At 32.6% G+C, this 22,679-nt stretch overlaps 1 protein-coding gene across 15 annotated transcripts in view; it reads right to left on the reverse strand.

The window, feature by feature from the left end:
- Akt3 (AKT serine/threonine kinase 3) overlaps positions 1–22,679 on the reverse strand; it is a 289,636-nt gene that overhangs the window by 32,910 nt on the left and 234,047 nt on the right. For 14 of the 15 annotated variants that reach the window (XM_048809245.1, XM_048809244.1, XM_048809250.1 and 11 more), the window contains 2 exons: positions 22,270–22,357; positions 1,448–1,550 (listed from right to left, as the gene is read on the reverse strand). In XM_048809245.1, the coding sequence (XP_048665202.1) occupies positions 1,448–1,550; positions 22,270–22,357 (191 nt within the window). Of the gene's footprint in view, positions 1–1,447; positions 2,589–14,498; positions 14,503–20,168; positions 20,179–22,269; positions 22,358–22,679 lie in introns of those variants that run through there. The other variant, XM_048809252.1, reaches the window with a different exon arrangement.

Here is a 22,679-nt window from a genome sequence, read left to right on the forward strand (position 1 = left end):
ATACTAAAATTCTAATGGCACATAGAGCCCACTTCTGCATGCTAATATTTTATAACTTAACCTTGGCATCAGCTAAGTTGGTGAGCTCTGCTCTGGCTGTGACTGACACTAACTAGAGGCCTTAAGCAGCTCAATTTCTCTCTGCATTCCAACTTCTTCACTTTTGAAAATAAAGTTTAGAGGTTCTTAACTTCTTAAAAATCTAAAGAAAGAAAAAAGAAGTGCACATGCACACATAATTATATCTTTCATCTTAGGGTGCTCACAATTTCCTTGTTGCCAGGTTATGAACTCCAGATTAAGAAGTTTGGGCCCAAATGACTCCTACTTTGTCTTTCAAGACTAATATCAGTTGATTATGACCATTGCTGGAACAGTATTTCACTTTAGTCTTTCCCTCTAATGGGCATTCAGTGTACATGAGCACTACCAACTAACAGAAGAGGAGAACGTGAGGAACAGAGGACAAGGAAAAAAACATGCACATGATGTCACTGTGTGAGCCTTAGTTGTGTTCCTTAAAGAATTTTTTTAGCTATTCAAATATCACCCTGACAATCAATCCTACCCTCATTCCTAAATCAATAACAGACAGACCTTTGTCAACATGAAAAGGTTTTCAAGTTATATCTGGTAAGCTTTCCTTTAATTAAAGTCCAGTTATTTATGGTGTTTCTCAAAGTGTGGAGCATACTCTAATGTATGTGGAATAATTTGTGGTGGTACATGAACATACCATTTAAGAAATATAAAATATAATTTATGTGTATAAAAATTAATAGCAAACTAAATTATGTCTTCACAGATATTACTGCTTAAGAGAATGCTAATTTAGAAGGAGTGTCTCACCATTAAATAATGGCCAGATTAGAATTGGCACAATTTTGAATGTGGCATGTGAATGAGAAAGGTCTTAGAAATGGAGGCTACAGAATCCTTCCAGGTGATGTCAAAAGAATCTACTGGAGAATAGTGAGGAAGGGCTAATCAGTCTGTAATTTCATTTACAATAATTATACATGTCATTTTTCCTTCTCAGAAAAGCTTTTCTTGCAGCCACCTTTGGTATTTACACAAAGGGAACTCCACAATCTTAAATGAAAAAGAATAAAAGTCACTATGAAATCTGGTCTTGAAATAATCAAATGAACCAGGGCATGGTGGTGCAAAACTGCAATACCAGTTAACTTGGGAGGTTGAGGCAGGAGGTTTCCAAGTTTGAGGCTAGCCTGAGCAATTTAGCAAAACCCTGTCTCAAAATTAAAAAAATAAAAAAGACTAGGAGACTAGGGGTATCTAGGGGTATAGCTTAATGGTAAAGTACCTCTGGATTCAATTCCCAGCCAAAACAACAATGACAACAAAAACAAACCAAATGATCTTTTAAAAATATCTATTTTCTTCAATAATTTTACACTGTTATCAGTTACCTTCTAAATTTACTTACATTTTTCAGGTGGTGTTATTGTAATAGTCTGAGCTGTGAATTCTTCATCAAAATATCTGGTATCTGTCTCAGATGTTACTTGAGGCTTAAAAGGAGGTACAAGCTGCAAGAAGAAAAGGAAGAAAGAGTGAGTATTGTTAACTAAGTTCAATTTAGGAAAATTGATTTCAAGGATAAAATTAGAGAGCAAATAGCAAAAGGAACAATACTAAAGACTGAGTCACAGATAGGGTGTGTGGCTTCCCCACTAACAGTCTGAAGACAGAACGGTGAGTTCTTGGCTGTTCTGTATAAAAATTTGAGAGATTATGTGAAACAGAACAACAAGGACCTATAAAATAGGGCGAGAGGAAGATACTGAAAAAGATTTCCTATTTTTGTTGTTGTTAACAAATGTATGTGCAAAGTCATATTCATTTGACTACTCTGAGAAAATGTGGCTCTTCCTAGTGCCCCAAAAGCACAACATTGTGGCTTTTCTTTCTTCTCCTCCATGTGCTTGGCTGAAGAGGTCAGTATTAAAAATATAACAATACAGTTTTTCACTATGTCACAGGTAGTGTGCTGAACTTCATAAAGAACTCTGCTTATTTGAGAGAGGCATTTATCCCTGCCCTTGGCCTGGACTAAGGACTCATGTAGCCCTAGAAGTTAGATGTAAAATTCTGCTCATAGCTTTTACTGGATACTCAAAGGGAACAGTGCCACAAAAGATATTCAGAGTAACTTCTTTAGGACTGACAGAGCTGGGCTCAGTGGGTCCTGCAGCAGGCATAGGAGTGGGGAAAAAAAACAAAACAAAACCACAGGCTGTTGAAGGTTATAAAAGCCAGATCCATTTGAACCTCCACAGGCCAGGAGGTAGCTGGGCTGTCACAGGGTTCCTACTTCTCAGGGCTCTGACTCTTGGGAACAGGGAATGCTTAAAGATTATTTTAGTTTTGAAACACAGGATGCCTAATTCCACAGCCTGGAGTCACACTGTATGCTCTGATAAGCACAGAATACAATTCAGAACAGAATACAATTCTCATAGCAATAGGAAAATGGCAAACAAGAATGACAGAAATTAGGATGTTTTATGAAAAAATTTATAGAAACAAATACACAATTGGCTTTAGATCATTGTTTCCCACTCTCACTGTCACCAAATTTATATTAAATAAAAAGGCAAAATCTTCTAAATTATTCTCTAGACAGACTACTTTTTTTAAAAATTGGGAGATGAGCAGAGTTAAAAGCATGTTTTCAAAATAGAGAACCGCATTTCAGTTTATGGCACATGTTACAAAGCATTTTGAATCTTTTTAACATTTTTCTCTGTTTGCCCACAGTACAAAAGTATTCTAAGGTCTCATTTCTAGCAAGCACTCTTTTGGGGATGGAACCAAATTCAGGTTCTATTCATTAGCTACAATGACTACTAAGAACAATATGGCTCTTCTTTCAGCATCCTTCAACCCCCCAGAACACATTTCCTTCTAGCTGTTCTGTTAAGATGACTGGACATTAGCAATCGGGCCACTCCACTGATAGAAACCTTACTTTTTCCATTCATAAATCGGTGTATTCTCTTCACCAGCATAACATATATGCACACAAGAACACAGGCGATACACACTTGAGAAGTTCTGGTTTTCTTTTTAGAAAACTGAGAGGTAATTTCCTCTACCTGGCAGGAAACTGGGAGACCAAGCTTCTGATTGGGAGAATGAGTCCTTCTAACTCACCATTCTAAGAATGTGCACCAAAGAGATCTTCATTATTCCATTCTAAAGATAACAACAGTATATTCTTTTGGCTGAAATGGGCAGTGGAACTAGGTTTTACACAACTCTGACCACCCTTAACATCTCCATCCTTCTGAGGTAAAAAACCTAAATCTGCCTTCAAATTAGGGGAAAACTACTGCCCTTTTAGATGACCACCTCTAACTTTAAAAAGCTGAATCATAGTTTCAAAAAGAGTACGAAGGAGCGTAATGGTCTGTACAAATGTGAAGTTACTAGCAAGGACTTTCCTAATTATATATATCCAATACTCTCTCCATTACCTTCTATCTCACACTGCTCTAATTTCCTTCAAAAACCATTTCACACACAATACACACATACATACATTTGTTTATCTTCATCATCACACCACACTCCCAATAAAACACAAGTTCTATGATGGCTGGGACTTAAAAAAAAAAGTTCTTAGGCATAATTAACACACACTAATTAGCACATACAAAGAACACACAATTTATACTGACATACCTAAATACCCATGAAACTGTCATCACAATCATGATAGTGAACATGTCCATCACTTGCAAATGTCTTTTTGTCCCCTGTGCAGTTGTGTCCTCTATTCAATCCCTCTTCAGGCAATGACTGATAAGATCTGTCATGATAGATTTGTATTTTCTAGAATTTTTATAAACAGAATCATATAAGATGTATTCCTTGTATTCTTATCATTTAATATGATACTATGCCATTCATCCATATTACCACATGTATCAAGGATTTACCCACCTTATTTCTGGGTAATATCCCACTGTATATATATAAAACACAATTTATCCATTCACCTGTTGATGGACATCTGGGTTGCTTCCAGTTTGGGGTTATTACAAATAAAACTGCTATGAAGCTTTGTGTCCAAGTCTTTGTATAGGCATTTAAATTAATTTTGGACAAATATCAAGGGGTAAAATGGCTGGGTCTTACAGTAGGTGTACATTTGACTTTCTAAGAAACTGTCCAACTGTTTCTCCAAGTGGCTGTACCATTTTACATTAATGCCAACAGTATGTTAGTGTTACAGTTGCTCTGTGTTCTTACCAAAAATGGTTTGGTAAAACCTTTTCAATATTAAACATTCTAATATGTGGTGGTACTTCACTGTGTGTATGTTTGGCACCAGAGATTGAACACAGGGGCACTTAGACAGTGAGCCACATCCCCATCTCTTTTTAAATTTTGAGACAAGGTCTAAGTTGCTGAGGCTGGCCTTGAGGATTGTAGAATCCTCCTGCCTTAGCCTCCCAAGTTGTTGAGATTACAGGCTTCATTGTGATTTTAAATTTACATTTCCTTATTGGAAAATGATGCTTAGCATTTTTCATAATTTTATTTCTTCTTTGGGTTAAGTATTCTACTATTTAGCTATTTTTCTTGTTATCAGATCTCCAGAGTTCTTTACATACCCACATGCATGTCCTTTTACCACATTTTTGATTTACAACTATTCTTCTAGTTTGTGGTTTTTCCTTTCATTCTCTTTATAATGCTTTTGAGGAAAATTAAGTTCTTCATTTTGATGAAGCCTGATTTACAATTTTTCCTTATGAATCATGTTTTTGTTTTTATCTAAGAAATCTCTGTACATCGCAATTATTCAGTTTCTCCTATGTTTTCCTGTAGAGGTTTTACATTAGGGCTATGATCCATTTTCAGTTAATTTTATACTTGGTGCAAATTTTTAAAAATATGAATGTTCAATAAATTGAACTGAATTGTCTTTGTACTTTCATCGAGAGGCAACTGACCATAGGTCTATTTCCAGATTCTCAATTCTGTTGCCTTGATCTCTTTGCCCACCTTTATGCCAATAACAAACTGCTTTGATTACTAAGACTAAATGTGGAGTTTGAAGTCAGGAAGTATAGGTGCTCAAACTTTATTATAGATGTTAAAGTTATTTTGTCTACTCTCAGATCTTTGTATTTCCATATTCATTTTAGAATCAATCTGTTAATTTTTGCAAAATAGATCTTGATTAGGATTGGTGAATTTATGTTATCAATTTAGAGATAACTGATAAATATATCGATTCTTCTAATCCATGAACATTGACAATATAGCTCTCCATTTATTTAAGTCATTTTTAAGTTCTCTCAACAGTATTTGTCAGTTTTCACTATGAAAGTTTTTCATATCTTTTGCAAAAGCTATTAATTACCTTATATTTCTTTTGCTACTGAAAGTGATATTTATATGAATTTTCCTCTTGATTGTCTATTGCTACTGTATGAAATCATATTTATTTTTATATTCTGCAAACTTGTATATACTTACTTTGTATCAAGAAACCCTGGATTAAACCTCAGTAGCTTTTGGTAGATTCCAACAGATTTCCCACATAATCATACTGTCTACAAATAAAGACAGATTTACTGCTTTCTTTCTGATGTGTACATATTTTCTTCCTTTCTCTTGACTTATTGTACTGACTTAAATTTCCAGCACGGCGAACAACTTTTCCTTAAAAAAGCATTCAGTCTTTCTCTATCAGCTGTGAATTTTTCTTAGATGCAACTAATCAGGTTGAAGAACATTCCTGTTCCTAAATTACTGGGAATATTTAATTTTGTTTTGTTTTAAAATCAGAAGTGAATGTTGGACTTTCTCGAGTGCTTTTTTCATCTAGTGAGACAATAATTTCTTAGTTTGTGAATATGTATTATACAGACTTTAAAAATTTTTTTCTTTTTTTAGTTGTTGATGGATCTTTATTTTAGTTATATGTGGTGCTGAGAATAAAATCCAGTGCTTCACACCTGCTATGCAAGAGCTCTTCCACTGAGCTACAGCCCTAGCCACAGTGACTGACTTTTGAATGTGAAATCGACACATATTCCTAAACCTAACCTAACTTTCCTATGTACATATATGAATACACCACAGTAAATCTGAACATCGTGTTCGTCCACAAGACTGGGATCCTGATTAGGATAAGACATACTCTGTTTGTATAAACATGTCAAAAGACACTGTACTGTCATGTATAACTAAAAAAGAAAACTTTTTTTTTTTTTTTTTTAAAGCTAGTTTTAAAAAAACCCATTTAGTGGGCTGGGGTTGTAGTTCAATGGTAAAGCACTTGTTAGCACTACATATAAATAAGTAAAAAAACAAAGGTCAACTGACAAATAAAAAATATTTTTTTAAAAAACCCACTTAGTGATGATGCTGAATTGAATTTGATTTGCTACAATTATGTTAAGAATTTTTGCATATAAAAATGACTGCATATATTTTCATTAAGAAAAGTAGGCACATTAAAAATGCTGGGCAAAGTACCAGAAATAAAAAAAAAAAAAAAGAAATTGTTCTATTGTTTTTTTTGTAATACCTTTGACTACTTTTGGAATCAGGCTGGCCTCATAGAATGAAGTAGAAAATATACCTTCATCTTCGATTTTCTGTAATAATTTACACATGATTAATACTGTTCTTTAACTGTTTGGTAGAATTAATTGGTGAAGTCAAATAGATCTGGAGTCTTCTATGTGAGCAGGAGTTCAAATACAAATATAATTGATTTATGACTTCTATGTTATCCATTTCTTCTTGGTTATTGGCGTCTTTCAAGGAATTTACCCATTTCAGGTACTGTTGAATTTAATGCCATAAAATGATACATAATATTTCCATTTATACACTGGAACAAAGTTGCCTTTCTAATTCAATACATTAAAAATTTGTTTTCTCACCATTCTAATGGGTTAGAAAAGTATCAATTATAATGATCTTATCAAAGAACTAGTTTTACTTTTCATTAACTTTTTTTCTATTATTTTCAGTTTCTATTTCACTGATGGCTGTCCAAATCTTTATTATTTTTTCTCTTTCTGGACCTAATTTGTGCTTCCTTTTCTAGTTTAATTTGGAAGCTAAGATTATTGAACTTTGACCTTTCTTTTCTAATATAGTCATTCAGTGCTATAAATTTCCCTGGAAGTACTGGTTTAGTTGTATCACAAAGGTGAACAAGTTTTGTTTTCAGTTTTAGTCAGTTAAAAATGTTTTTAAATCTCCATTCTGATTTCTTCTTTGACTCATACATTATTTAAAATTATATTTCACTTCCAAATATTTGGGAATTTTACATGCATCTTTCTGTTTTAATTTCATTTAATTCAAAGAGAATAGGCTTTAAATTATTTGAATCCTTTATACTTCATAGAGTTGTTCTCTTCAAAACATGTGTGACTTTGAAATATTTTGTGTGACTTTGAAAAGCATTAGTGTTCCCTTGTTATTAGGCAGAGTATTCTATAAATATCAGTCAGATCAAGTTGGTTGACAGTACTGTTCAAATTCCCTTTACTACTTCTAGCAATTATTTGAAAGTGAGTATTGAAATTTCTGGCTTTAATTGTGGGTTTGTCTATTTTTCCTTATAGTTCTATTAGGTATTTTAAATTTTGTATTGTTATTAAGTGTGTAACTCATTAAAATTATGTTTTTTGTTTGTTTGTTTGTTTGTTTGTTTTGGTGCTGGGGATCAAACCCAGGGCCTTGTGCATGCAAGGCAAGCATTCTACCAATTGAGCTATATCCCCCCCCTTTTTTTTATACTGGAGATTGAACCCAGGGACACTTTACTTATATCCCTAGACCATTTTATTTTATGACAGGATCTCACTATGTTGTTGACAGTCTCACTAAATTGCTGAGGCTGATCTCAAACTTTTGATCCTCCTGTTTCAGTCTTCTGAATTGCTGTCATAATAGGCAAATGCCACTATGCCCAGATATGATATGTGATAAAATACTCCCTTTATTATTAAATTATCTTCTTTTTCTCAGTAATATTACTTTCTTTGAAATTCACTTTGTAATATTAATATAGCCACTCCACTTTTCTTTGGATTAATGTAAGCATGGCATGTAATTTTTCCTTTCATTTGCTTGTATCTTACATTTAATATAGATGGTTCTTGCTTTTTACCTAGTCTGATAATTTCTTGTCTTTTAATTAATTATGTTATTTAGCTTATTTACATTTAATGTGATCACTAACATGACTATCATCGTGTTATGTTAAACTATCATCTTGCTATGTGTATTCCATTTGACTCATCATCTGTTTTGCACTAATGCTGATCCCCAAATTCTTAAAACACTGGTAGCATTAGCAGTATTTGTTAAGTAAATGAATCAATAACTCAATCTTAGAGCTGAGTGGAATGTCAAAGAGCATATAGTCTGCCAGTTTAGAGATAAGGAAATTAATGTAGACATTGGCAAATAACAACTAGAAGAAGAAAAACTTAGATCTTCTGATCTCAGGGGCTTTCTTATATAGCTCTTGTAATATGGAAAACTTTAGATGAAAACTGCTTTTGCTTTTGAATCCTTCTTTAGACATTAAAGTCAAGATACACATGTTGGGAACTAGGCCCTCTCACCCCTCACCATGCACAGAAGCATATTAGACCAGTCAGTGAAATATGAACAACTATACGGGGAATCAAAGACCCTACTTTATATACATGGGAAAAGTTGTGGAGTAAGGCTTGAAAAACAAATAAAATAAAAACATCTCAGTATAGTACTTGAACAGAGGCATCCCCACAAAAATCATCAAGGATATCCAGACTTTGGATTTCATGATAAATTACCTGAACATATATTTTCAAGTAAACAAGTTGAACAAATTTCAAATATCTTATTATTACGAGCGAAGCAGTCTCCCCCTCAAATTCATGTGTCCAAGATATAACTCCCAGAACCTCAGAGTAAAACTGACTTTGGAGACAAGGTCTTTAAAGAGGTGACTGCATTAAAATAAGGTGTCAGAGTGGTACCAAATCCAATTTAACTGATGATCTTATAAGAAGAGGGAATTTGGATATACAAGGAGATATCAGGTGTACATATTAACTGAGGAAAGATCATATGAAGCTATAAGGAGAAGATGGCCATCCTTAAACCAAGGAGACAGGTCTCAGAAGAAATCACACCACCTGGTAGTCTAATCTTCCAGCCACCAGAAATGTGAGAAAACGAATTCCCTTGTTTAAACTATACATGCTGTGATATTTTGTTATGGCAGTCCTAGGACATCAATATGTTAATTTTCTATTTGGGCTTTAAACCAATATTTTAATTTCTTCTTCCTTTTCCTTTGGATATCATTCTCAAAATACTCTTATCAAATGATACAATGTAAATTCTCACTTAGAAGTAATAAATTCAGAAGTATTTAACTGAAAACCTCAGCTTTTATATGCTTACTCAATAAGTAGCTATAACATAATTAACTGCAAATTGACCTATTTTCCTGACAAATGCATTAACTTGGAACAGATCTTTCTTTAAGAGATAATTAGTTTTCAGAAAATGTAGTTCTTAATGATTTAAACAATAAGATCAAGGTTCTGGGTTCAAGACATCACTTTTCATTTACTGAAAAGGCACATTTAAAGTTGGTTTATTTGTGCAATCCCAGGTCCTTTTAGATGTGGTTTCTTAAATCCTTTTCACATTGATCTTCTAATAAATTTTAAATGCTACCAAATTACTTTACCACTTACCGTCTTTCTAAAAGTAAATATTTGTGTGTTTCTTTGCAGTGTAAGTGAAAGAATATAAAGATTCTTCTTCTTTTTTTTTAATATTTATTTTTTAGTTTTCGGCGGACACAACATCTTTGTTTTTGTATGTGGTGCTGAGGATCGAACCCGGGACGCACGCATGCCAGGCGAGCGCGCTACCGCTTGAGCCACATCCCTGGCCCAAAGATTCTTCTTAAACTTGTCACAAAAATTCACTTTTGTTATTTCTGGTAAGATTGGAATGCCAACGTGGGTGTATAACACCAAAGTCTTGAATGTATCTTCCTAGACCTTTTCTAGCAAGAAATCACTTGCTATTATCTAGTATGCATATTCTTTCTTGTACTTTCAGTTTTAGGTGCTTAAGAAATAGGAAGTAGAACTTAAAATTTTCTGGGAAAGCTTACATAGACAGTAATCATGGTACCTTAATTGCCTTAGAAACTGTGGTTATACTCACAATTCAGTGTTGGCATACATGAAACAAAATACTTGGAATATAGATATTTGCAGTAAAGATTGCCAACACTATTGAAAGCTTAGAATGTTCCATAGATAGCAACCTGGTGCTGATTTTTGAAAGCATAGCTAAGCTTTAAGGGGGGATTCTGCTTTGTTTAATTTCTATTGCTCCTGAAAAACTGGCTTTCTGCTGTGCGTGTGTTTGTATGCATGCATACAAGAAATACAGAAAGAAGATTTATGTAAAAAATCTAATATATCTACAGCATATATTATTTAATTATGTTTTATGCTAAGTTTTGCCACACCAATAAATCCTTGATATAAAAGTATGAACTCAAATACCAATATTTTATTCTTGCAAAACCACATAATTCTAATTGAAGTTCAGAGTGCTGACCTTAATTCTACAAAAAATTGTACCAAAGGGTTCAACATATACAAATTTATATACAAGTACAGTGTCATACATTGGACCATCAAAAGGAATATTATGGCTATGTTGAATACTAACTGTTAATATTAAATATTCATAATTTGCTTTTCCTAATTGAAATTTTGAAGGACTTGTTAATAAACAATATGGGCAATTTGCACTGCTTTAAAAGTAATTCCCAGAAAACTGAACTCATATTTTCATTTTTTGATACATTTTCTCATTTAAAAAGAACTTCACAAACACTCATTTCATTGACCATAGATCTATGGATAGGTAGTGCTGCTCATAAACACCAAAGGTAAATTAAATTATTTGAAGACTTCAGTTATGATTGGAGAGAATTCACTTATTAAAAAGGACTCTCATGGGCTGGAGATGTGGCTCAAGCGGTAGCACGCTTGCCTGGCATGCATGTGGCCTGGGTTCGATCCTCAGCACCACATACAAACAAAGATGTTGTGTCTGCTGAGAACTAAAAAATAAATATTAAAAAAAAATTCTCTCTCTCTTTCTCTCTCTCTCTTTAAAAAAAAGGGGGGGGGCTCTCATGAGTGAAACAAAGGGAGCTTTGAAAGGCAAGTATTAGAAACTCTATACTACTTTGATGGTAATGTTATGAACAAGGTACATGTAATTTAACGTCAGAACTTACTAACAACTAGTGAAATAATCTCTCTTTCCTTCATTGTCCAGCATCAGCAATGTAGAAGCTGCTAATCATTATTTCTGATTAGAAATGTTCAAGAACATGAGTAAAAGTTGAATTAGTATATAAACTAAGGGAAAATCACAGGTGTCCACGCACACACACACATACACACATTATAGCCCAGTACTCAGGAGGGCTAAAAAGAGGGTCCAGGTGAAGGTGGAGCAGCTACAGGGCTGACCACTGCTACAATGCCATTTTGCTGCAATGATGGATAAAAACATGAAGGAGTTACAAAGCAGCTGCTGCTTTTACCCTCCAAATCTCCTAGGAGAATCTCACAGAGCAAATTTCCAGTTTTGGGAAATGCGGCTCAGTCTAATCAAATTACATATTACAAAAGCCATCACACAAACAAAAATATCTTGAAAACAGCTAGTGAAATGTAACATAAAACTTCCAAGGGAATAAATATTTAAATACACACTCACTAAACTATCAACTCACAATTTTATATTCAGTGAAAATATCCTTCAAGAATGAAAGCAAAATAAAGACATAATCTGATAAAAGCAAACAATTTTTTTTTTTTTTTTTTTGCCAGCTGCAGTGTAAGGAATGATTAAGGAAATTCTTTAGGCTGAAAGGAAATGATACCAGAAAAATACTTGAATCCTCAAGAAAAAATTAAGAAACAAAAGTGTTCTGAAATTAATGGTGATGGTTGCAGAAGCCTGTGAATAACCTAAAACTACTGTATGATATTCATATGTTTAAAAGTGAATTATATCTCAATAAAGTTAATTTTTAAAAAACAAATCAAGAGCATTGAAAATGGTAAATAAGGAGAAGAATGAATCATAAAAGTTCTAACTTAGCATCTAGAACAGAGATGAAGATTAATGGTCAAATAGGATCACAGATAATAAAAAATCAACCACAAAATTAATATAGTGAAGAATGGAAGGTTCACTTACAGAGGGGAGGAAATGTTGGCAAACTATTCATCTGACACAGGATTCATATCCAGAATATAGAAGAAACTAAGAAAACTCAAAAGCAGTGCAATAAAACAAGTAACTTAAAAAGAGGCAATTAATCTGAACAGACATTTCTCGAAAGAAAATATACAAATGGTCAAAAAGTGTATTAAAAAGTATTCAACATCACTAGGCATTAGGGAAATCAAATAAAAACCACAAGAAGCTATCTTCAATATTGGCTGATATCAAAAAAGAAAAATATTACAAAGGATGGTAAAGATGCAGAGAAAAAGGAACTTTCATATATTTTGCTGGCAATATAAATTAGCACAGACATTAAGAAAACATTATTGAAAGGCATCTAGGTTGGTTCCAGTTTAGCTCTTGTGAATTGTGCTGCCATAAACATTGATGTGGCTGTGTCCCTGTGGTATGCTGTTTTTAAGTCCTTTGGGTATAGACCGAGGAGTGGGATAGCTGGGTCAAACGGTGGTTCCATTCCCAGTTTTCCAAGGAATCTCCATAGTGCTTTCCATATTGGCTGCACCATTTTGCAGTCCCACCAACTATGTATGAGTATGCCTTTTCCTCCACATTCTTGCCAACACTTATTGTTATTTGTATTTTTAATAGCTGCCATTCTAACTGGAGTAAGATGTTAGAGTATTTTTTTTCTTTTTTTTATTAGTTGCACATGACAATACAATGATCTTGACATATCATACATTTGAATCAAATGAGTATAATTTCTCATTTTTCTGAGTGTACAGGTTGCAGAATCACATTGGTTATACAGACATGTATATACATACAGCAATACTAGTGTCTATTTTATTCTGCTGCCCTCCCTATCCCCCCATCCCCCACTCCCCCGTGTTAGAGTACTTTTGATTTGCTTTTCTCTAATCACTAGAGATGCTGAAGATTTTTTCTTATATTTGTTGACTGATTGTATAACCTAAATGCCCTTCGGTAGATGAATGGATGATGAAAATGTGGTATATATACACAACGGAATACTATTCAGCATTAAAAGAGAATAAAATCATGACATTTGCAGGTAAATGGATGGAGTTGGAGAATATAATGTTAAGAGAAGTAAGCCAATCTCAAAAAATCAAATGCCGAATGTTTTCTCTGATATAAGGATGCTGATTTATGAATTATGGGGTTGAGGGCAGGGAGCATGGGAGGATTAAACGAACTCTAGATAGAGCAAAGGGGAGGGAAAGGATGGGAGGGGGCATGGGGGTAGGAAAGACAGTGGAATGAGATGGACATCATTACCCCAAGTACATGTATGAAGACACGAATGGTGTGACTCTACTTTGTGTACAACCACAGATATGAAAAATTGTGCTCTATATGTGTAATATGAATTGTAATGCATTCTGCTGTCATACATAACAAATTAGAATAAAAAAATTAAAAAGAAAATAGTATTGAAGTCCCTCAAAAAATTAAAAACAGAACTACCAAATGATCCAGCTATATCCCACTTCTGAATATATATCCCAAGGAAATGAATCAAGTTGTCCAAGCAACAGCTGCATGCTCATGTTTATTGAAGCACTATTCACAATTGCCATGATATGGAATCAATCAAAGTGTCTATCAGCAGATGAATGAATGGATAAAGAAATGTGATATATGTACATAGTGAAATACTATTCAACCACAAAGAATGAAATCCTGTCATTTGCAACAAAACAGATGGAAATTATGTTGAGTGAAATAAGGCAGGCACAGAAAAACAAATACTACATGCTCTTAATTATATATGGGAGCTAAAGCTGACCTCAAAGCAGTAGATCAAAGACTTCAAACACAAATAATAAATGTATAGAGATGGAAATGCTGATTACTCTGATTTGTCATCACCATTGAATATATCTATTGAATTATCACACTGTATCCCATAAATATGAACAATTGTTAGGTTTCAATGAAAAAGAAAAAGATAGGAATACTTCCATCAATCCTTAAAAAGAATGAAGTAAAATAATGCTATTTTTCATACTCTTAATCTAACAGATATGTCTGTTCATAATAATAGCATCAATAATGTATTCAGTGACCACAGCTTATTGATAAGTAAAACTAATGACAGTAATATTAAAAGAGATAGGAGAAAGGAACTTGAATATTGTTATACAGTACTTGTACTACCTGTAAAGTGGTACAGTGCTATCTGTAAATGGATTTAGATTAGTTATAAATGTATACTTTAAACTCAAGGATAAGATGCAAAAATAAAGTTAAAAAAGAAGTACAAGTGATTCAGTTGATATGCTACAAAGGGGGAAATGCTGTCTTATAAAACTGTTTAATTCAAACTTGAGAAGGTAGAAAAAGAGTAGAAGATACACATAAAGAAATAGAACAGGGCTGGGGATATAGCTCAGTTGGAGAGTGCTTGCCTCACATGCACAAGGTCCTGGGTTCAATCCCCAGCACCACTAAAAAGAAATAGAATAAAGACAATGAAAAGAGAAGATATTAATCCAACTGTATGGATATTCACTTTAAATGTCAACAGGCTATATATATACCAGCTTGTAAGACAGAGACATTTAGGGTGAATAAAAAATAAGACCAACTAACTCTGTGTATAGAAAACCCATTTTAAACACAAAGACCAAGACTAAAAGTTAAAGAGTGGAAAATATATGACATGCTCACAGTAATTAAAAGAAGTTTAGGACTGGGGATATACCTCAGTTTCGAGCACTTGCTTGGCATGTGCATGATGGGGACCTGGGCTCGATTATCAGCACTAACAATAAAAAAAGAAAAGAAAAGAAAGAAAGAAAGAAAGAAAAGGAAAGAAAGGGAAACAAAAAACAAAAACAAAAACCTGGGATGGCTACATTAATCATTAATTTAAGACTAAGCAGACTTGAGAGCAAGGAAACATTATCAAAAACAAAGAGGAACATTATGATAAAGGAGTCAGTTCTCCAAGAAGGCATAATAATCCCTAATGTGATATATCTAACTGCAGAGTCAAAATATCTGAGGAAAAAAAATAATATAATTGAAGGGAGAAACTATTATATTTGAATATCAGTAATAGAATGAGCAGGGTGAAAAATCAGTTAAGAACAAACTCAACTGAGTGGAAGCATCAATCAGATATAATCAAGTTATATACAAGAATTCATCCAACAACAGAAAAGTACACAATCCTCAAGCCCACAGAGAACACTCACCAATGGAGACTATGCTGTGGACCATTAAACATACCTTAACACATAAAAGAATAGAATCATATAAATGTATGTTTTCATGCCACAGTTGAATTGAACTATAAATTGGTCAGAGAAAGCTGGAAAATTCCAAATATTTGGAGTTTAAACAACAATTTTCTAAATGACATACGAGTTAAAGAAGTCTCAAGAAAATTTTAAAAATGTTTTTAAGTGAACATGAAAATACAACTTGTTAAAATTCACGTGATACAGTGAAAGCAGTGCTTACAGGAAAATTTACAGCAGTGTATTCACACATTCAAAAGAAAAAAGACTTAAAACAAAATTCAAAAGCTTAATCTTTGCAAAGATCAATAAAATTGATACATATCTAGATGTAAACTATTTCTATCAACTCTCTTTGAATTTCAATTCTTTTCATGTAGATATTGTTATATGGTACAAAGATTAAGTTTTTCATTGAAATTATATTATTCTCATTTATACCAAAACAATACTTACCACATTCAATATTTGTGTACTGAACTCTACTTAGACCCAAATTATTATTGTCTGCTGTTTTTAAAAAATGAAATTTGACCATTAAACTTATGTTTATCATTATTTTCTCCTATTTTCAGTGTTAATTTTTTTTAGGTGAGATTCTTATAGGAAACAGTGTAGCTATATTTTGTTCTTAACCTAATTTGAAGGCTTTTAAAACTTAAGTATTTATATCTTATGCTATAACTAATATTGGTCTTGACAGCCACCTATTTTATATCTTCAGTACAATGCCTCATGACCCTAAGAAAACAGTAGTTATAATGTGAACACCAAACTATCTAGATATTTGAAACATCTTTCTTTGACTCAAGTTTAAAAATGAGCCACCATAGAAGCGTGACAACAAAAATCAATGTGAAGCTACCTAGAAACAAATTTTAGCCTTTCATTTCTTTCTCTGTTAGTATTCCTGTTATATACAACAATAATAATCACTACCATCTGCATAACTGCCATTACCACATTCTTCAGGTCAAAATATGTAACTAGAAAAAATAGTGAGAGTCAATCAATAAAGTTCTACTGTGACATTTCATAATTGATTGATACATTTTGCAAAAATGTGTCCTCATGAAGGAGAAAAGTCATATGATTGTTGCAATGCATAAAGAACATTTAATAAAATTCAACACCCATTCATGGTAAAAGAGCTCAGTAAACTAGAAATAAAAGAGAATTTCTTAAGCTGGGGTTGTAGCTCAGTGGTAGAGCACTTGTCTTGCAAGTATGAGGCACTGGGTTCACTCCTCAGCACCACATAAAAATAAATAAATAAAAAATAAAGATATTGTGTCCATCTACAACTGAGAGAGGGGGGGGGGAAGGAAAGAAACTTCTTTAACTTAATCCAGGAGGAATGAAGAAAATTACACTAACATCATACTTTAAAATATTATACTGAAATAATTTTAAGCTTTAGAGAATACTTCTAAAAATAGTGCAGTTACCATATATTATCTTCTTTCCTCTAATGTTAACATCTTATATAGCCATATCAAAACTAGCATCAATACAATATCATTAGCTATATTACTCACTTTACTTAGATATTCCCCCTCAAAATACTCCAGGCTTTTTTTTTTTTTTTCATTTTCCCCTTACCAGCCCTAGAATCAACTACTACTTCTCCAAGGAAACTTTGTTTATTTCATTGGCAACTGATATTTAGAAATCTATATCTGGAGCTGGGAATATAGCTCAGTTGGTTGAGTGCTTGCCTCACAATGCAAAAGGCCCTGGGTTCTATCCCCAGCACACCACACACACACACACACACACACAAAAAAATACAACCGCAAAAAGAGCAGAGTTTTCATGAACAGATTAGTTACCTTCTAACAGGCTTACTCATGTGCTTGTTCAATGAGGCAATTTAAGTTTACTCAAATACTCTANAAAAAAAAAAAAAAAAAAGAAAGAAAAGAAAAGAAAAGAAAAGAAAGAAAGAAAAGAAATCGACCTCTGGCTATCTGGCTGCTAGATGTGCTCATAAACATTATATTTAACCATAAAAGATGTTCTCCCTAAGATCAGAAACAAAGTCAGGACTTTGTTTGACACATGATTTCTATTCAGTACTGTAGAGGAAGTTCTAATCAATACAATAAGGCAAAAGAAGATAAAATGCATCCAGATTAGAAATGAAGTAAAAACTGTAATTATTTACAAATGATCTGATTATGTATGTAGAGAATCATAAATGATCTTCAACAAAAGCTACTATAACCAAGAAATGATTATTTTAAGTAAGCTCCATTTGAATTACTTATTTATAATTTGTACCAACTCTTCTTCAAGAAAAAAAAAACTTCCACTTCAAAAACAGTAATATTTAAATTCAACTTTTTAAAAGTTAACTCAGTGTTTTACTAGTGTGGAGAGGGAGGGAGACAAATTTTAATTCATCTTTTCTTTTAAGGACTTAAGACATATAATATAGGAGTATACAAACTTTAACAATTAAAGAAAGGATATTTCTTTTAAAAAGAATAAATAAAACTGACAGACCCTTAGTCAGGCTAATGAAGAAAAAGAGAAAGAATCTCAAATTACTATAATTCATAATGAAAAAGGAAATATCATCACGGACACCATTTAAATGCAGATGATAATCAGAAACTACTTTGAAAATTTATACTCCAATAAAATAGAAAATCATGAAGACATCAACAAATTTTTGGAGACATATAACGTGTCAAAATTCAATCAGGAGGACATACAAAATTTAAACAGATCAATTTCAAGCAATGAAATTGAATATGCCATCAAAAGCCTACCAACAAAGAAAAGCTCAGGAATAGATGGATTCTCAACCAAGTTCTACAAGACCTTCAAAGAACTTACACCAATATTCCTCAAGTTATTCCAAAAAATAGAAAAGGAGGAAACTTTTACAATCTTTTTTAAATTCCAAATCTAACACACACACCCCAGTTCCCCTTACACATGCATATACCCCCACTTTTCTAAAATTAAAGAAGTGACCAAATAATAAATGAAAGCTTCCATCTGTACCATTGCATTACCCAATTTTAGGTAATGGTATGGCAATTCCTGGAATTTGGCAACATGTTGGTTGGCTTTGGCCCCTATTAAATCAGGACAAATCACTGGGGAAATGAAAAATAAATAAGAATAATGATGCCTCCATTAGATTAAGACTCTTTGAAAAACTAATTAAACATATTTAAGTCTTGAAAAAAGGCTTTTTCAAAGTTCAACAACAAAGACCATTCAAAATTGATTCTCTGCAAGTTTTGATACTATTTTTTCATGAATAAAGAGCTCAATTATAACTTATTTATTTAATACTCTATTCAAGAAGGACTGTATCTTCTGGTTTTGTCAGAATGTTTTTGAGATGATTTTTTTTTTAATGCAGTGCTGGAGGTTGAACCCAGAGCTAACAAATTTGACATGAATTTTAAATAAATATTAAGAAATAACATAAAATGTTGAAGTCAGTAATAAAATTAGTAAACAGAAATATTACAATAATATTATTATTTATGCTATAATAATTTATATTACAATGATGATGTAAGTAAGAGCCATTATTCCAAGATAAACACAGCTCTCAAAAGCAACTTTTACAAGCTTACGGAATACAAAGTCAACATAAAAAAATCAATTTTATTTTCTATATATTGGTAGCAAACAAAGTGAAATGAAATTTTAAAATTCTGCTTCCATCAGAAGACATTAAATACTTAAGAATATATATCTTACCAAAAATGTATAAAATCTAAGCATAAAATTATAAAATATTACTGAAAGAAATTAATGATCATGTAATAAATGGAGTGATACACTGGGTTCCTGGATCCGAAAATCACTGTTAAAATGACATTTCTCCCCAATATGTGAAATTCAACACCATCTCACATAAAATCCTAGTAGATCGACAAACTGAACACTAAATTTAACTAGAAGTTAATTTAGAAATTTATCTAGACATATTCATAGTAGAAAATACACCACCAGAGAATCTTATAAAGCTTTTAAGGTACTGAAGTAATCTGCATCTTCTGTGTTACTCTATGCGATGAACTTGTCTATTTCCACAAAGGAAATGAGAAGCAAACCTAGGATTGGGACCAGCTCTTCTGACTTGAGTACTATACTCTTTCAAATTATAGACCATCAATTATAATTAAGGTTAATTGACTTCCTTCTTTGCTCGGAGATTTAGTTTTCTCTTAAAGATACCAGGAATTGTAGGTTTCTTCATCTCTAGATTTGCTGTAATATTTCAAAAAATAGCCAGTAAATCATGTAATAATAGAGCTATGTAAAAATAATGAATCTCTCAAAGCTTATTAATAAAAATTAGTAAACATACCACTCATCTTGGAGATGAATTGACCACTTATAAATAAGTTATACATTTCAAAGATATAAGGGTCCCATCAAAATATTCAAATTTATAAATAATTTCTTTATTTATAATGCCCCCCAAGCACTAAAATTTTAAGTGAATTAATGAAATAGCTAATAGTGTTAGATTGGTTCCTTTAATTAAATATGAGGGTGATGGTATAATTTTGCAGTTCTAGAGTATTTGAGTAAACTTAAATTGCCTCATTGAACAAGCACATGAGTAAGCCTGTTAGAAGGTAACTAATCTGTTCATGAAAACTCTGCTCTTTTTGCGGTTGTATTTTTTTGTGCAAGATACTTTAATTTTGCTCAAATTAAGTGTCATGTATCTTTAACAATTAAAACAATTTAATTTCTCTCTATATATCGTCTAAACTTGTTTTGAAATCTCCTTTGCCCTGACCATCTTGTTGGTGCCTCTAATTCTATTCCCAAAGCCTGGTTATCCTAATCTTAATATCACTTTCACTCTGGGCATAGCCTATCCCAGGGAGCACAGATAAGGCAAGCCTTGCTTCTTGCCCTATCTGGTTCTCAAAGCATTCTCCAGTTGAGGCTAAATTGCATTTAACATGAAGAGCTGAACACTGATAAGGAAATCATTGCAGCATAACTTAGTGTCCTCAATAGGTTCACATTTTGTCCCTTCTTTAATTTAGCAATGCCACACTGGTGCTATAATCACTGTCTCTTAAAAAAATTGTTTTCTTTCTTTTTTTAATGAGTCCTCCTTGGACAGGGTATACTGAATGAATGATATTTAGTTGTATCTTATAGTCATTTTGTGTGCCAAAGAAAACTTCTGACTATGCATTATTTCTGGGAGACACAGTAAGATCTTGATCTTTCCAGGTTCTTTTGTAGTGTGCTGATAAAAACAGTATATAGCTCATGGAAGTCTTCCTACATATGCATGTAACTCATAGGCTCATCATCAGTGATCTAAAGTAGACATAAATTATCCATATGAGAGTCATAAACATTTAGGACATTTAGGAATGTGTGAAGGAACCAATATTTGACACAGTGCTTTATACATGACAAACTCAAAATACGTGAGTTTGGTTGAGTTGACGTTTTGAGCAGAAGGAGTTTAACATGGTGCAATTATTTAAATTTATAGTTACAAAAAAACGGGTAGAAAAATCACCACACTCCCTCTTACCAACAACATGAATTCCAGATTTGAAATATTGTATTATTTCCTCATAGTTCATTTCTCATTCCATCTTTATTTCAGGGGTTAACAGAGAAGAATGCTCTGCATAAATCAAACCTACATAAATGTTGATTGGTAAATGTTTCAGAGGAAAATACGGAAAGCTGGAATAAACTGAAATGGGTACATTGACTAACAAAATAGATAAAAATTCAACATAAATTAATGAATTACATAAAAATTCCATATAAAAATTTTATAAAAGCATTTAAAAACAAATATCAAAATCAATGTCTATAGTAACAGTTGATGAAGTAGTAAAAAATAAAAAAATAGAACAGATACAATGATTTTTCTATTCCTGAAATACAGTAAAAGTTGCAACATTAAAAAAAATGCAATAAGAAGATTACAATAATAATAAAGATACATAATTGTGGGCAATAAAATTGTTTCAAACAATAGAAATAGTTCCAAATAAGATAATAATTATTATTTGTAAATTTTATTGGCGGGGGAGAGTACTTGGGGATTTAACCAGGGATGGTCAACTACTGAGCCACATCCCCAGCCCTTTTATTTTTATTTATTATTTTGAGACAGGTTCTAACTAAATTGTTTAGGGTCCTCCTAAGTTGCTGAGGCTGACCTTGAACTTGAGAACCTCCTACATCAGCCTCCGTAATATGCTGGGATTACAGGCATGCACCACCATGCCCGGCCTACTTTGTTAAACATTAAATATTATAACTATATTTCTTTTGAAGAAAAGATTTATATAAATGAATTGGAAGTATTTGCTTTAAAATTAAAAATATAACAGTAAATTTTAAAGTTATAATTTGCCCTTCATTTTCTTACAGAAAAACATAACATTGGGTATGTTTTTTTCTTAGAGAAAAAAACTAACAAATTATTATAGGGTCAAAAAGAGAAAAATAACTTTTTGACAATGTTGAATAAAATTTTGAGAGACATTTGGGGAGTCCAAATTATAAATAAAACATACTAAGAAGTTCAATAATCACTTAAATGTTAGAGTAAAAGGGAAAATACCATTACATCATTGGATTTTATTTGCTTAAGTTTTTATGCTATAAAATTCATTTTAGTAGAGTAGTCAAAGTATAAATACACTATGCCAGGAAGATATCCTACCTTTTTATCATACACATCTTGCCAGTTTACTCCAGAAAAGAAGCTGTGTCTCATAATTTCTTTTGCATCATCTGGTCCTCCACCAAGGCTATAGAACAGAAATTTAAATTAAATGAATATAAAACATTTACATAAGCCAATTGTATCAAAATTTTTTTGTGAAAATGCAATTTTTTCTTGTGATAAAAAGTTCTTGGAATAAATAGCCATAAAATTAAAAAGCTTTCACTATAAGATCTAATTTTTCTAACATGCTATTAAAAACCAGCTTTAGAACATTATGGTAATGGAAAAGAGCAGAGGCTCTGGGGACCGACCTGAAAGAGGTAACCACTTCTGGGAGTTCTGTGATGTGCAGCAATGAAAAAATGCTGAACCTCGTTTTCCCACCTGTAAAGTGGGGATAAAAA

Source organism: Marmota marmota, unplaced genomic scaffold, assembly GCF_001458135.2.
Source record: "Marmota marmota marmota unplaced genomic scaffold, marMar, whole genome shotgun sequence".
Taxonomy (NCBI): Eukaryota; Metazoa; Chordata; class Mammalia; order Rodentia; family Sciuridae; genus Marmota; species Marmota marmota.